The 15554-nt window shown below is 53.1% G+C and overlaps 1 protein-coding gene across 7 annotated transcripts in view; it reads left to right on the top strand.

Annotated features, from left to right (window-relative positions):
* Window positions 1-15554, top strand: part of SOAT2 (sterol O-acyltransferase 2) — a 170387-nt gene that overhangs the window by 134763 nt on the left and 20070 nt on the right. For 6 of the 7 annotated variants that reach the window (XM_075337221.1, XM_075337222.1, XM_075337224.1 and 3 more), the window contains 3 exons: window positions 1276-1373; window positions 1452-1550; window positions 1633-1768. In XM_075337221.1, the coding sequence (XP_075193336.1) occupies window positions 1276-1373; window positions 1452-1550; window positions 1633-1768 (333 nt within the window). Of the gene's footprint in view, window positions 1-1275; window positions 1374-1451; window positions 1551-1632; window positions 1769-6263; window positions 6314-15554 lie in introns of all 7 variants that reach the window. The other variant, XM_075337225.1, reaches the window with a different exon arrangement.

Below are 15554 nucleotides of genomic sequence, written 5' to 3'. Positions count from 1 at the left end.
AAAATGTTTTATCTTTTTATAATTCTTTATGTTTAATGGGATGATTTAAAATTTTTATACATTGTTTCTGTATTTCTAATTTTATTTTAATTATAAAACAGGATATTAAAGGGGTGGTTCACCAATATTAATTATTGGCCACAATGATATTATGTTGAGAAACAATATTTCTCTCAAATACCTTGTGTTGGCAATAGTGCCTGTGAGAGGCGCTATTGCAGTCCGCTCTTTCCCATTGCCTGACCCCCCCTCCCCGAGCTCCATGACCTCAGAGATCCAGTGATGTCACGTCAACTTCCTGCTCACCTGACATTACCACAGCAGGCCCCAGTCTTTGTGAGTCACTGAGCTGTGGGTGGAGTTTCCCCGCTCGTCACAGCTCCGCGTTACAGCGCAGCACTCACTGCTCCCTCCTCCTTCACTGCAGAGCGCGCAAGCAGGAGCCATGAAGACTGGGGCTGGCGGTGGTGATCTCAGGTGAGCAAGAAGTTGACGTTATATCACTGGACACCAGAGGTCACAGAGCCCGGGGGTTAGGCGATGGGGAAGAGTGAAAAGCAATAGCGCCTCTCACAGGCACTATTGGCAACACAAAATATTTGTGAAAAACCTTGTTTCTCAACATAATATTGTTGTGGAAAATAATAAATATGCGTGAACCACCTCTTCAAATATAAAAATGGCCAAGAAGAAAAAAATAAATGATAATTTCACATAAAATCTGATTTTAATTAGGTTACATTTCATGGTTCTGGGACAGGACAATAAACCAAGAAGATCTTATTGTGCGATGATATAAGTAGTTAATAATAATATGATGATGATTGATGAATACAATAAGAAATGGACACATAGTGAACATCATACAGTGTAATATACAGCAGATTCGTAGGCTATCTTCACACAGTGCATCTTTGCTGACCACAAAGAGGCAGCGTTTTTGGCCCTGGTTTTGCCGCGGTTTTACCGTATTTTGCTTAATGCGTTTTTTCAGTCAAATCTATTGCCTGGAGGGCTCAAAAACGCTGGAAAAACGCAAAAAGAATTGACATGCCGCATCTTCAAAAACGCAGCCAAGATGCAGCCAAAAAAAGATGCCCAGTGCGGACAGCGACATAGAACTCTCATAGACTTTGCTGGGAGAAGGAAATGCGTGCATTTAGGTGCATTTTTGTGACCTCACAAACTCAGCAAAAAATGCAGTGTGTTAACATAGCCATAGACATTTTGGTGGCTCGGGTTGATTTTTTTTACCTTCATTGTTCTGTTTTTCAGGCACCTTTGTGCTGCTGATCTCCTTCTTTGCACTTTTGCATTGTTGGTTGAACGCCTTTGCCGAGATGCTCCGCTTTGCAGATCGCATGTTTTATAAGGTGACTACGCTTTTCTTCTTCCATGGTGGTTGTTGCATGCTATTGCAGATTAATAAAGCTGCTGTTCTTTTTCTACAGGACTGGTGGAACTCCACATCCTTCTCGAACTACTATCGTACGTGGAATGTGGTCGTCCATGACTGGTTGTATTATTATGTCTACCAGGATCTCCTATGGGTAAGGATTATATCATAGGATGATTAGGAAAGTCTGGAGGGCTGAGTCTGCACTCATCATGTGAAATATTCTGCTTTTTCAGCTGATGAAGAAACGTTTCCGCACAGTTGTGATGCTGTCTGTGTTTCTCATGTCCGCCTCTGCACATGAATACGTTTTGACGTTGTCTCTTGGTTTCTTTTATCCGGTCATGTTCTGCCTTTTTACCATTTTTGGAGGTAAATAAATCCATGTTTCTTCTTAATAATTTTGTTGTTAGCTGTATATACTGTATAGAAGAGGGGGCTCATAGGTAAGGGAGACCCTATTAAGGTTTTAGGTTTTGCCTTGATGGAATAAATGATTCTGTGTTTTGTTCCCTCTCTTGTTTATCGTCTCTTTGGAGAATATTACAACACAATAGCAAAGAAAATGGGATCAACCAGGGCCGGGTTCCCTTTTCTAAAGGTGGTGTCACACATAGCGACGCAGCAGCGATCACGACCAGCGATCTGACCTTATCAGGATCGCTGCTGCGTCGTTACATGGTCGCTGGTGAGCTGTCAAACAGGCAGATCTCACCAACGACCAGTGACCACCCCCAGCGACGCGTGGAAGCGTAACTAAGGTAAATATCGGGTAACCAAGGAAAGTGTGGCGCCCTGGACAAGCCAGGTCGTCACAGAACTACACCAACACACCCCACACCCAGGTTAGGCACACCGAAGCCAAACACAAAATCCTTGTTGCCTTCTTCCAGTCCAGGGGCTGATGTCCACACCAGGGGGTGGGCCAGGCGGTTGGTCCCACCCACCGAGGAGTTCACAGTCCTGGAGGCGGGAAAAGGAAGTAGTTCAGATCAGTTAGAGAGAGTGAGGTGGTAGAGGAGCAGTCTGAAGGCGGTCCGGGTGTGTGGCCCGGACGGAATAGCAAGGTTGGCAGACGGTGGTGACCGTCTGCAGGAGAGGCTAATTGGAGCAAACCGTATGGACCGTGGACGGGCGGTGGCCCGGCGGTACTGGATCAGAGAGTAAAGAGAAGCCAGCACCATCCGGCAGGGCTTACGGACCCCGACAAGGCTAGGAGTCGCCGTTGAATTTGTCAAATCCGTTAGCGAAGGGAACCTCCGGGGTTTCCCAGCAGTCAAGACCTGATTGAAGGCAACCGCTCAAACCGTAGATGGAAACACAGTCACCGCCAAGGCTACAGTTCCCAGGGCCAGCGCCTGCGGGCAAAAGGGGCTCCCTCAGCATCCATCCAAGCTGGGGAGCGGGTTACCAGTGGGAAGCCATTGGAACCGTAACAAAACACAGGTGCAGGGAAAGGCAGTCACCATCAACCTGCCGGGAGGAGAAACGCCGCAGACGTCTGTGGGACCCGTCCATCCAGCCGTTTGTTTTACCGGAGACTTTGTATTCGTCATTGGCTGAGTGAGTACCACCGTGCCGTGCGGCACAGCGCTGCCCCCGCGACCCTGCACCTCACCAGGCCCCGTAACCCGCCTGCCATCCATCCCTACCCCCTCACCGGGCCCCGGGACAACCAACCTCCTACCTACGGAGGGGAGAACCAACATCCAAGCTGCTCCCCGTCATCGCTCCCGGGATCCCCGTCCAGAGCAGCGGTGGTGTCACCAATCTCACCACAACCGTGGGTGGCGTCACGGACAATATCCCTAAACCAAACCACCCCCTTTCACTCACGGGCGAGGAACGCCGCTCGAGTCCCCGGGATCCGGCCCACCGTTCGAGCCACCACCGAGCAGCAGCAGCCGGACCCGAGCAGTGGGTGAGCGCAGCGTCCCCTCCTCCGCCCGTGACAAAAGCACTTCTCTTGGTTACCCGATATTTACCTTAGTTACTAGCGTCCGCCGCTCTCACGCTGCCAGTGCCGGCTCCCTGTTCCCTGCACTCCTAGCCAGAGTACACATAGGGTTAATTACCCGATGTGTACTCTAGCTACGTGTGCAGGGAGCAGGGAACCGGCACTGGCAGCGTGAGAGCGGCGGACTCTAGTAACTAAGGTAAATATCGGGTAACCAAGGAAAGGGCTTCTTGGTTACCTGATGTTTACCATGGCTACAGCTTACCGCAGCTGCCGGACGCCGGCTCCCTGCTCCCTGCTCGCTTCAGTTCGTCGCGCTCTCGCTGTCACACACAGCGATGTGTGCTTCACAGCGGGAAAATATGAAGCAGGACATTCAGCAACTTACCGGTGACCTCACAGCAGGGGCCAGTTCGTTGCTGGATGCCACACACAGCGACAGCGACGAGACGTCGCTGCTACGTTACAGAAAATGGTGACTTAGCAGCGACGTCGTTGTCGTCGTCGTTGTGTGTGACACCACCTTAAGAGCAGCGAATTAGCAGGATCATCTGCCATTGTTATTTACTATAACTTCTATGTCTAGTAGAGTTGAGCAAAAAGACTTACAAGACCCTGGTTCAGTGGCCACATCAGTAGCCTGCCACTGCCGGCCCAGAGCACTGTGAACGCCCTACTATCTGCCGGCATTCTGGGTGTCTCTTCTGATGAGCAGGACACTGTTGCATCAAGCCACGGACTGCTGACGTGGCCTCTGGACCTGGGTCCTTCCAGTCGTTTTGCTCAACCAAACATTGGAGATTAGAGTTATCACTTAACCTAGACGTCTCTGCTTCTCTTCAGAAGCTATTATGTTCAAACTCCATATTCTACAATAAATACCATGGGCGCACGCTGCCAGCTACAGAGATGACCTCAGGGTTGTATATCACCTTAAAAATTGGACTGGTGCATATCCCGATAATTTTAATTGTATACAGCTTTCATGTTGACATACGGCAAACGTAAGATCATATTTCAGCCTAAAATAGCCTGTTATGGCCAGTTTGTAGATAAATATAAGATTGCTTATGTCGCGGGCGGAGGAGGGGGCGCTGCGCTCTCCCACTGCTCGGGTCCGGCCGCTGCTGCCGCTGCTCTGTGGTGGCTCGAGCGGTAGGCCGGATCCTGGGGACTCGAGCGGCGCTCCTCGCCCGTGAGTGAAAAGGGGAGATTGATTGTGGGGGTTTTGATTATTGTCCGTGACGCCACCCACGGTTGTGGTGAAGTTAGTGACACCACCGCTGCTCTGGACGGGGATCCCGGGAGCGGTGACAGGGAGCAGCTTTGATGTTAGTTCTCCCCTCCGTGGGTAGGGGGTTGGTTGTCCCGGGGCCCGGTGATGGGGTAGGGATGGATGTCAGGCGGGTTACGGGGCCTGGAGAGGTGCAGGGTCGCGGGGGCAGCGCTGTGTCGCACGGCACGGTGGTACTCACTCAGCCAATGATGAGGACACAGTTCTCGGTAAAACACACGGCTGGATGGACGGGTCCCACAGACGGCTGCGGTGTTGTTTTCTCCCGGCAGGTTGATGGTGACTGCCTTTCCCTGCACCTAGGTACGGTAGATGGTTCCAATGGGTTCCCACCGGTAACCCGCTCCCCAGCTTGGATATGAGCCGGAGGAGCTCCTTTTTGCCCGCAGGCGCTGGCCCTGAGAAACGGTTGCCTTGGCGGTGGCGGTGTCTCCCTCACTTGGTTGGACTGTTGCCTTCTGTCGGGACTTGGCTGTTGGGAAACCCAGGAGGTTCCTTTCACTAACGAATTTGGCAAATTCACGGCGACTCCTAGCCTTGCCGGGGTCCGTAAGCCCCTGCCAGATGGTGCTGACTTCTCTTTGTGTACCGGTCCGGTACCGCCGGGCCACCGCCCGTCCACGGTCCTTACGGTAGACTCCAATCGGTTACTCCTGCAGACGGTCACCACCGTCTGCCAACCTTGCTGTACCGCCCGGGCCACACATCCGGACGCTGTCAGTTAGTTGCTCCACTACTACTCTCCTTCCTTCCACTTTCACTTCCCTAGCTGATCTCCTCTACTTTTCCCGCCTCCAGGACTGTGAAATCCTCGGTGGGCGGGGCCAACCGCCTGGCCCACCCCCCTGGTGTGGACATCAGCCCCTGGAGGAAGGCAACAAGGGTTTTGTGTCTGACTTCGGTGTGCCTGCTGGGAGTGTGGTGTGTGTGGTGTTGTGCTCTGTGGCCCCTGGCTTGTCCAGGGCGCCACCCTTATTCTACATGGAGCAGTAGTGGGCATGTGCAACCACTGGTCCACCAACTGTTTACAGGGGTGTTGGTTGCACATATTTACTCTATTCGTACAGGGGTCTTCCTGTTGTCCAGAATGGTGGCGGTCTCTGCAGCCAGACCACCAGCAATACATTTATCAGCTATACTTTGGATAGATGATAAATGTTGTTATGGAACAATCCCTTAAAGGGAATCTGTCACCAGGTTTTTACAACCTAATCTGAGCGCAGCATAATGTAGGGGCAGAGATCCTGATTCCAGCGATGTGTCACTTACTGGACTGCTTAGTGTAGTTTTGATAATCTACTGCTGCTTAATCAGTGATTTTATCATTGAGGACTACTTGGTGAGCTGCAGGTAGTCCAGCATATTTATGAGCTCTGTATAACTGCTAGATCTGCAGCAGATAAAATAATCATTTTACCAGAATGACAGCAAACAGCTCAGTAAGTGACACAACGCTGGATTCAGGGTCTCTGTCTCTATGTTATGCTGCTCTCAGATGGGGAAGCACAAACCTGGTAACAGATTCCCTTTTAAAGCTGTTTATAATCTGAATCTTTTGTGCACTTTTCTTTACCTGACTTGGCTTAATTTACATCCTTTTCTCTATTTACATATAGAAAAAGACATGTCAATCAAGTCAGGAGGGGAAAAGCCAGACTGCTGGCAGGTATAGTGAACACTATGCTTTCGTGATAGCAGACCTAGCCATTCATGTAACCTTAAAGGGAACCTGTCAGGTCCTGTATACCCCCAGAACAGAGCGGTTCTGAGTGCATATTTCTAATCCCTCGCCAGCAGTTACGCCCTATAGTAGCATAGATAAATGGATCTCTAGAAAAAGTATTTCTAAAGATCCTTTATTATATGCTAATAAAGCCAGTGACTAGTCGCAAGGGTGTTAGTTCCCTTGACTAGTTGGCCCCCTTAGCATGTGAGCTCGCCCCTGTGGGTGTGCTAACATGCTAATGAATGAGCAGCATCAGAGGCATGGTCGGGCTCACCTCTGCCGCCACTACTGGTTTTTGTCTCAGTGCGCTTGATCAGTAGCCTTCGGACTTCCAGTCAACCCCCATACACCAGTTTGAAGCCGGGACGTGTACACCTGGCTTCATAGTGCGCATGGTGAGAGCGACCATGAGAGGTGAGAGTGACCATACCTCTGATGCTGCACATTCATTAGCAAGTTGTAGCGTCTGCCCTTGACCATGTGAAGCCCCGCAGGTGTTGTGTCGGTGCATTACCTTCAGGGACTCCACTCAGCTGGATCTTGTCACAGGTAGGAGATCTTCTTCTTGTCGTGACGCCACTCTCAGTATTGCGGTCAGTGGGGGGGGGACCGCCACTGCAGGTTGAGGGACGCCTGGGGCTGATGGTGAGTGCAGTTAGTTGGAATAGCCCCCTGAGTGTGAGGCAAGCCCCAGGGCCCTGTGTAGATGTGTAGAACTACAAGGCGCAGAATGACTCAACACAGGCAGGATGTCTTTCAGGGTTTTTACTCACAGTTGATGGCAGGGTGAGTGACCCGGGCGTAGCTGGGATGAACCAAGTGGGAACCAGGTGTCCTTCAGGCTGACTTGTGAGGGTGACTACTAACTCGCCTTCCTTAGCCCTTGGTGGTTTGGGGTAACCCCGACTTTGAGTCCCTATGGGGGTCACCCAGGGAAGATGCTGCAGCCTCTCTCCCCTTCGGTTGCCGTTTGCTTGTCGCCTGGACCAGGCCACTCCAGCTGCTTGCCTCCTGTGACCTATGGGCCCTAACTGTGGCTACGTGGCTGCGGCTTTTGTAGTGTTGTGGCGTGGGCTTTGAGAGCCCCACACCGGCAGGTTTAGCAAAAGAAAGCTGGATCTATCTCCGCTTCGGGATCTGCCGCCCGTTTGGGCCTGGTACTCTCTAGCAGTCTCCTTACTTCCCACTCCGTGCTCTCTCTTTAGCTGAAGATGGATTTCGGGTAGCCCTCCTAGTTGACCGTTCTCCCCCGTCAGTAGCCACTGCGCGGGCGCTGTCAGACTGCACAGCCCCAGGGATCTGCTCCTCACTCGAGCTCCCTGGACTCTACACTGCTCTGGCTCACTGCCCCTCCTCTCCTGTTCTTGCCTACGCCACCTAGCAACCAGACTCTCTTACCACACCCCTTGAGAGGAGATGGAGGCTTTTGGCCCCCTCCACTATTCCAGTGAAGGTGAAGGCTTTTCCCCCTCCTGGGATCCCCAGGGGTCCTCTCATGGGTACATGTGTGAGACCTGATCACTATGCGCCTGTGTTCCACACCCCGGTCAGCCTTCTGGATTACCTGTATTGTACTGTCCCCAGCATGGGTGCAGTACTCAGTGGTGCCTGACCAGGTCAGGGGCGCCACATTCCCCCTTAGTTATCACCAGCACGTCCTCGGGCTGCAAGACAACATTTTAAAATGCATAAAACATTAAAACATGTAAAACATTTAAAAGCACCAGGTACCATACATCACCACCCTCCACCCACAAGTCCGTTAACCCACCCAAAACCCTTTCACGTTGGCCGCGACTTCAGCCACTTCTGGCAGGATGTAGAGGCGGCTTTCATGGTCTGGTGGTCTTCAGGGTATACCTGGCCTGGTGGACCCGCGCCTTCAGCCACTTCTGGCAGGATGTAGAGGCGGCCTCCACAGTTGGTGCTGACCAGGTACCCTCTTTGTGGTGGAGAGCCAGGCCCCATAAACAGGCATGCTCTCTGGTCGCAGGGGAGCCAAGGCCCTATATACGGACGGGCCCCTCCTGGTTGCAGACGAGCCAAGCCCCTAAACAGGCTGACTCTGGTGGTGGTGGTGCCCTTTTGGTGTAACTATTTACACTGCGAGAGTTTGTGGCTATAGCCAGTTCATAGCCTTAAGGTTTATTTCTCACAATAGTTTATGTGGGCACATTCTTGAACTTTAAAACGTTGCAAAACAACCTTTTTCCAAACTGGTAACTTCTATGCTGTACTTTACTTGAACTTATGCAGACTCCTCTTCACCAGGGCTTGGGCCTGTAGGGCTGCGGCACCTGTTGCTTTCTTGACCTTTTTCCTCATCTGTAGTTGTCTCATCATTAGGTCTTTGGTCTTTTCTTTCTTTATTACTGTCTTTCCTTTCTTCTTTGGGACATGGTACTACATCTAGCGCGTACCAGCCTCTTTCTCCTTGGTGCATGGTGAACTGTACGGAGTCTCCCATCTTTAAGTTTCTGCCAGGGTGTCCTCTGGGCAGATTAGCTCTCACATCTCTCCTATTGACAAAAATGCCTTCTTTGATACCAGGTGCTACGATGAACCCGTATCCTGACTTGAGGCTGAAGTCCTCCACTACTCCTCTGCAAAGGGGTCCTCGGACCTGTGCTTTGGCTCTTCTCAGGAACCTTTTTTCTTGTAGGTCTCTGGCCGTGATGTCATCTCTCTGCTCTGGGGATGGCGGTGCAGGGGAAAACTGAGTTCTGCTGCGGCGCTGTGTCTTGCGGGCTGGATTCTGCGAAGTGCAGCTTACAAGCTCCCAGGTAGGGCGGTTGGGCAGGTCTTCTTCGTCAGCAGGAGGTGTCAGGTCTTCCTCGTCCCAGCGGGAATATGGCAGCATCTCCGGCTCTGGGACTAGCACTGCTGCTGGCTCCGGGGGCAACTCCTCAGCTTCTTGCCCTCCTCTCCCCCTTAGTTCTTCGCTGCACTCTGGTCGTGGCAGCGCTAGGGATGAGTGTTCCTCAGCTGGCCCAGGCGGTGGACTCTTCGGCGTGGTTGCCGCCGGGGTTGCCTTAGGGGTGTGCGGAGGGAGCATGTACTGGTCCACCATCTCCTGTGGAAACTTGGCCTCCATGTCAGCCTTTAGCTGCCAGTACGCGGGGTCTTCACCTATCAGGGATTTCCTTGCAGGGACCTCCTTAGACTGGGGAGCGGTGTCTGCTCTGGCCTTGCAGGCCGGGGTAAATGGTGATGTAGTCTTTTCTTGGCGGGCCGCGCAGGGCATCGCTGCGGCGGCCTGGTCTTGGCGGGCCGCGCCTGGCATGGCGGCGGCCTGGTCTTGGCGGGCCGCGCCCTGTATGGCGGCGGCCTGGTCTTGGCGGGCCGAGCCTGGCGTGGCGGCGGCCTGGATCTGCGTCGCTGTTGCGGCCAGTTCTTGGCGGGCCGGACTGGGCATTGCAGCCGCGGTCTGAATTGGCGTCGCATCCTCGATGGGGTCCGTGCAGGTGGAGCTGGGCATCGCTGCAGTGATCGGGGCTTGACGGGCCGCACCTGGCGGGGCTGCGGCCTGGTTCAGCATCTCACTTGCGGCTCGGACGAGCGTCGCTGCTGCGGTGGGGTCTTGGCGGACTGGGCTCAGCAGGGTGGCAGCCTGGGTCAGCGTCACACCTGCGGCACGGATGAGTATCGCCGTGGCAGTCGGACCTTTGCGGGCCAGGCGGGGTGTCGCTGCGGCGGCCTGGATTTGGCGGGCCGCACCTAGCGTGGCTGCGGCCTCGCTCAGCGTCGCCGCGCCAGGCGCCTCTTCTGGGACCGCGGTCGTAGCAGCAGGGGTCGGAGCACTTGCGCTGGCCGGGGCAACTCTGGACTCACCCATCGGTGGCACCATCGGGATCTGAGTCGTCGCCGCTCGATCTGGCAGGCGTCGCGCGGCTCCCTCCTCGTAGGTCCGAACCGCCGCAGCCATCTCCAGAAGCTCCATGCGTTCCTCTCTGAGCTGTCGCATTATCCTGGCCTCCAGCTGATCGCAGAAGATAGCAAGCTCCCGGCACCACCAGGCAGCAGAGCCTGGTTCTGGGTATCCACGTCCGGACTCCATTTCTTCTCTCTGCAGCAGCAGGCTTGTGGCTCTCTTTCCTTCCCGCCGTCTCTGGACGCTTCCGCTCTCTTCACAAGCGAGGTCAGAACTCTGCAGGGGATCTCTGGGTAGCCACACCTCTTCGTGGGCGGTAACTTCTTCCAGCGCGGGCTGCTGTTGTTTTTCAGCGCGCTTTTCATGGTGGCAATATGGCGGCGCTTCCAATTTTTCAAGCGGACCGCCCAGGCACATGGTCACCTGTCTGAACAGGTCTAGTCCTTATCCTGTTCGTGACGCCAGATGTGAAGCCCCGCAGGTGTTGTGTCGGTGCATTACCTTCAGGGACTCCACTCAGCTGGATCTTGTCACAGGTAGGAGATCTTCTTCTTGTCGTGACGCCACTCTCAGTATTGCGGTCAGTGGGGGGGGACCGCCACTGCAGGTTGAGGGACGCCTGGGGCTGATGGTGAGTGCAGTTAGTTGGAATAGCCCCCTGAGAGTGAGGCAAGCCCCAGGGCCCTGTGTAGATGTGTAGAACTACAAGGCGCAGAATGACTCAACACAGGCAGGATGTCTTTCAGGGTTTTTACTCACAGTTGATGGCAGGGTGAGTGACCCGGGCGTAGCTGGGATGAACCAAGTGGGAACCAGGTGTCCTTCAGGCTGACTTGTGAGGGTGACTACTAACTCGCCTTCCTTAGCCCTTGGTGGTTTGGGGTAACCCCGACTTTGAGTCCCTATGGGGGTCACCCAGGGAAGATGCTGCAGCCTCTCTCCCCTTCGGTTGCCGTTTGCTTGTCGCCTGGACCAGGCCACTCCAGCTGCTTGCCTCCTGTGACCTATGGGCCCTAACTGTGGCTACGTGGCTGCGGCTTTTGTAGTGTTGTGGCGTGGGCTTTGAGAGCCCCACACCGGCAGGTTTAGCAAAAGAAAGCTGGATCTATCTCCGCTTCGGGATCTGCCGCCCGTTTGGGCCTGGTACTCTCTAGCAGTCTCCTTACTTCCCACTCCGTGCTCTCTCTTTAGCTGAAGATGGATTTCGGGTAGCCCTCCTAGTTGACCGTTCTCCCCCGTCAGTAGCCACTGCGCGGGCGCTGTCAGACTGCACAGCCCCAGGGATCTGCTCCTCACTCGAGCTCCCTGGACTCTACACTGCTCTGGCTCACTGCCCCTCCTCTCCTGTTCTTGCCTACGCCACCTAGCAACCAGACTCTCTTACCACACCCCTTGAGAGGAGATGGAGGCTTTTGGCCCCCTCCACTATTCCAGTGAAGGTGAAGGCTTTTCCCCCTCCTGGGATCCCCAGGGGTCCTCTCATGGGTACATGTGTGAGACCTGATCACTATGCGCCTGTGTTCCACACCCCGGTCAGCCTTCTGGATTACCTGTATTGTACTGTCCCCAGCATGGGTGCAGTACTCAGTGGTGCCTTACCAGGTCAGGGGCGCCACAACCACAGTCTCAGGATGGCTGTCATGGACAGACTAGGGCTAGTCACCAAGTCATCAGGATCTCAAGAACCCTGAAACTCTTTAACCCCTATACAGGGATTTGGAATTACACAAGGTCCAGGAGATCGCTGCCTATGGAAGGCTGCAATATAGGAAAGAGCGGTCGTCAGTCAGGGTTCAAACCAGGAGGCACAAAAAGGGACAAAATCGGCAGGCAGGAGCGTAGTTAGGAAATCAAGCAGAGATCAAATCTGGAGATGGCATAAAGGTACAAAAACGGCAGGCAGGAGCGTAGTCAATGAGCAGGCACAGGTCAACACAGGGATCAATAGCTAGAACAGAACAGGAACTAGATACTAGAAAGAATAGAAAACTATCTCTGGCAGTGACCAGCAGATAAGAGGGGGAATTAGAAGAGTGTGGTGTCTTCCCATTGGCTGTAGCTGAATGGTGGTAACTTCAGCTGGAAGACACATGCCACCTATAGTCAGCCAATGGTCCTGCAGGTCCCAGGGAAACCCAGCATAGTGTATGGGTGGAGCCTGCGACCACCAGAGCCACTGGCACCGAATCCTTTCCTATCACCAGCACTGTTCATGGCAGGAATAGAGCGGTGCCTGGTGACCGAAGCAGAAATCGCAGGAGCAGACTCCGGTGAGGGAGTGACACCTGTTAGTACGCCCAGAGGGGCATGCTTGCATGCTAAGAGGACCGACTAGCCAAGTGAAATAACGCCATTGTGACTATATCATAAAGGATCTTTAGAAATATTTTTTTCTAAAGATCCCTTTATCTATGCTACTATAGGCTGGGACTGCTAGGGAGGGATTAGAAATATCGACTCAGAACCGCTCATGGTTTTGGGTGCATAAAGGACCTGACAGGTTCCTTTTAACGAAGAAAACACCAGACATAGGTTTTATCATTTGCTGTAAGAGGGTCGTCCACAGCTTTATTAATTTTATAAACCAAAATTTTGTCAAGGAACGTAAACAGTACCTGTCATGTGTAAAATCGCTATTAGCCTGCAGATATGGGGTTAATCTGCAGGTTAATAGCGTTTCAAACCTGCCCAGTCCCTGCACATTGAACCCCGCTGCTAGGTGGGTACAAACTTTAATCCTCTCTGCAGCATTCCGGTTTCAGCCATGGGTGTGGCGCCAGCACAGGTTATCACTTCTCAGTGTATCGGGAGTCGTGACTGTAACCACACCCCTTACACTGACTGACAGCCGCTCTGCGTTAGAATCAGCTGTCAGTCAGTGCAGGGGGCGTGGTTACAGCTGCTGTTCTCCACACACAGAGTGATGACTGAACCGCCGCTGCCGGGAGGATTATATTTCATTTCCACCCGGCAGCAGGGTTGAAGGTACAGGCACTGGGCAGGTTTCAAACACTAAGCAATATGTTGGCCTGTGGGAGTGCAAGTCTGCCTTCATAGCAAAACACAAAACCAGCTGTGTCTTTGCATATTGAGGCATATCTGTAATAATCGTATTACAAGAGATCTCAATTAGCACCAGATCCCACCAAAAATTCTAAATGATCAAACACTGAAGCATTGTTTTTTTTTTAAAGTTCTCAAAGAAACAAACATTAGAATGTTCCCTATTTTTTTGAAGAATAAAAACAGAATTTTCTCGATAACTCAAATGGCAGGGGAGGGCAGATAGGTTGCTTCCGAGGGAATAGACGGTGAGGACCGGAGCCTCCTGAGGATAGACAGGGTGAAAGCAACTGTGTCACTGCTTGAACAGAAAGGAGGACAAAATAGATTAATAGGGACCGCTTAGATATGTAAGAATATATAAAAATAAACATGTCTCCCTTTTTCCCTTTACAGAACTGGGTGGGAGTGACTTGTTTCATGCATCCATCCAACAAGCAAGGTGCCTACATCTCCCACCCTGAGCAGTCAGGATGCACCTTCCATAAGCAGTTAGGTCCCATGTAGAAAATGCAAGCAGTCTTTTCTTTGTCGCTCCATTGGGAGACCCAGACAATTGGGGTGTATAGCTTATGCCTCCGGAGGCCACACAAAGTATTACACTAAAAGTGTAAAGCCCCTCCCCTTCTGCCTATACACCCCCCGTGCATCACGGGCTCCTCAGTTTTTATGCTTTGTGCGAAGGAGGCTGACATCCACGCATAGCTCTACAGCTTAGTCAGCAGCAGCTGCTGACTAGGTCGGATGGAAGAAAAGAGGGCCCATAACAGGGCCCCCAGCATGCTCCCTTCTCACCCCACTTTGTCGGCGGTGTTGTTAAGGTTGAGGTACCCATTGCGGGTACACAGGCAGGAGCCACATGCTGTTTTCCTTCCCCATCCCTTATGGGCTCTGGGTGAAGTGGGATCCTGCGGTCTCCAGGCACTGGGACCGTGCTCCCTCCGCAGCCCCTGGGAATCTGCTGGATAGGAGCCGGGTATCGTCAGGGACAAGGCCCTGCTACTGTGAGGTACTCTGTGTCCCCGTGGGGACCGCGCATGGAGCGCTTGTGCCATACACATTGCAGCACTGCTGGGTGTGTTAGTGCGCCGGGGACTACCGCGCGGCCGCGCTTATTGCCGGCCGCGCTTATAACTTTAGTCCCCGGCTTCTGCGGCCTAGTATCGCATATTCCCGCCCACAGGCCTGCCAGTCAGGGGAAGGGCGGGACGCTGCACAGATCGTCAGCGCTGAGGGCTGGAGCATACATTAGTATCCTCCTCCCCCCTCACTCAGTATACTGGGGCACTAGATTCCCGCACTTTCTTGGGCACGCCCACGGTCCCCTCCTCCCCACAGAACGCCGGCAGCCATTCCTGTCAGCGATTCAGACGCTGGAGAGGAGAGACAACACAGGGAGACCCAGGCAGGGAATCTGGTGATCACACAACCGCTCTGAGCGGTCGGTAAGCAGCACCTGTGGTGCTGGCCCCACTGAGTGCCGAAGTGTATATATATATATATAGGCTTATAGGCTATACATTTGCACTGTACGGTCGCTCTGTTGATTTTTTGGCTATATACCCTCCTGACTGTTCTCAGAGGAGATAACAGCATGTCGTCCGCAAAAAGCAAGGGTGCCAAAGCACAGGCTTACTTTGCAACCTGTACCTCATGTGCAGCTATACTACCGGCAGGTTCCACTGACCCTCATTGTGTGCAATGCTCGGCCCCTGTGGCACTTACTCAGCCGGAGCCTCTGCTACAGGTGGCCCAGGTGGAACCACCTGCTACCACTGTCCAGGTGACAGGGACGGAGTTTGCAGCTTTTGCTGACAAACTGTCTGAGAGTATGGATAAATGGTCTGCTAAAATACTAGAAGCCTTACAGTCCAGACCGGTGATTCAGGCCCCGGGCACTGTTCAATCTTTGACCCCAGGTCCCCCTCAATTGGAACTGCAAAGTGCCCCTGGGGTGACCCATAGGTCACAGGGTGAGGTCTCTGACACGGACCGCAGTCCCAGGCCGCCTAAGCGGGCTCGCTGGGAAATTCCCTCCACCTCATCACACTGTTCAGGGTCTCAGCAGGAGGACTCTCTGGAGGATGAAGCGGAGGTAACAGATCAGGATTCTGATCCTGAAGCCGCTCTCAACCTAGATACACCTGAAGGTGACGCTGTAGTGAATGACCTTATAGCGACCATCAATCAGGTGTTGGATATTTCTCCCCCAGCTCCTACAATTGAGGAGTCAGCTTCTGAGGAGAA

This window comes from Anomaloglossus baeobatrachus, chromosome 2 (assembly GCF_048569485.1).
Source record: "Anomaloglossus baeobatrachus isolate aAnoBae1 chromosome 2, aAnoBae1.hap1, whole genome shotgun sequence".
NCBI lineage: Eukaryota > Metazoa > Chordata > Amphibia > Anura > Aromobatidae > Anomaloglossus > Anomaloglossus baeobatrachus.
This window is presented reverse-complemented; position numbering and strand designations above follow the sequence as displayed.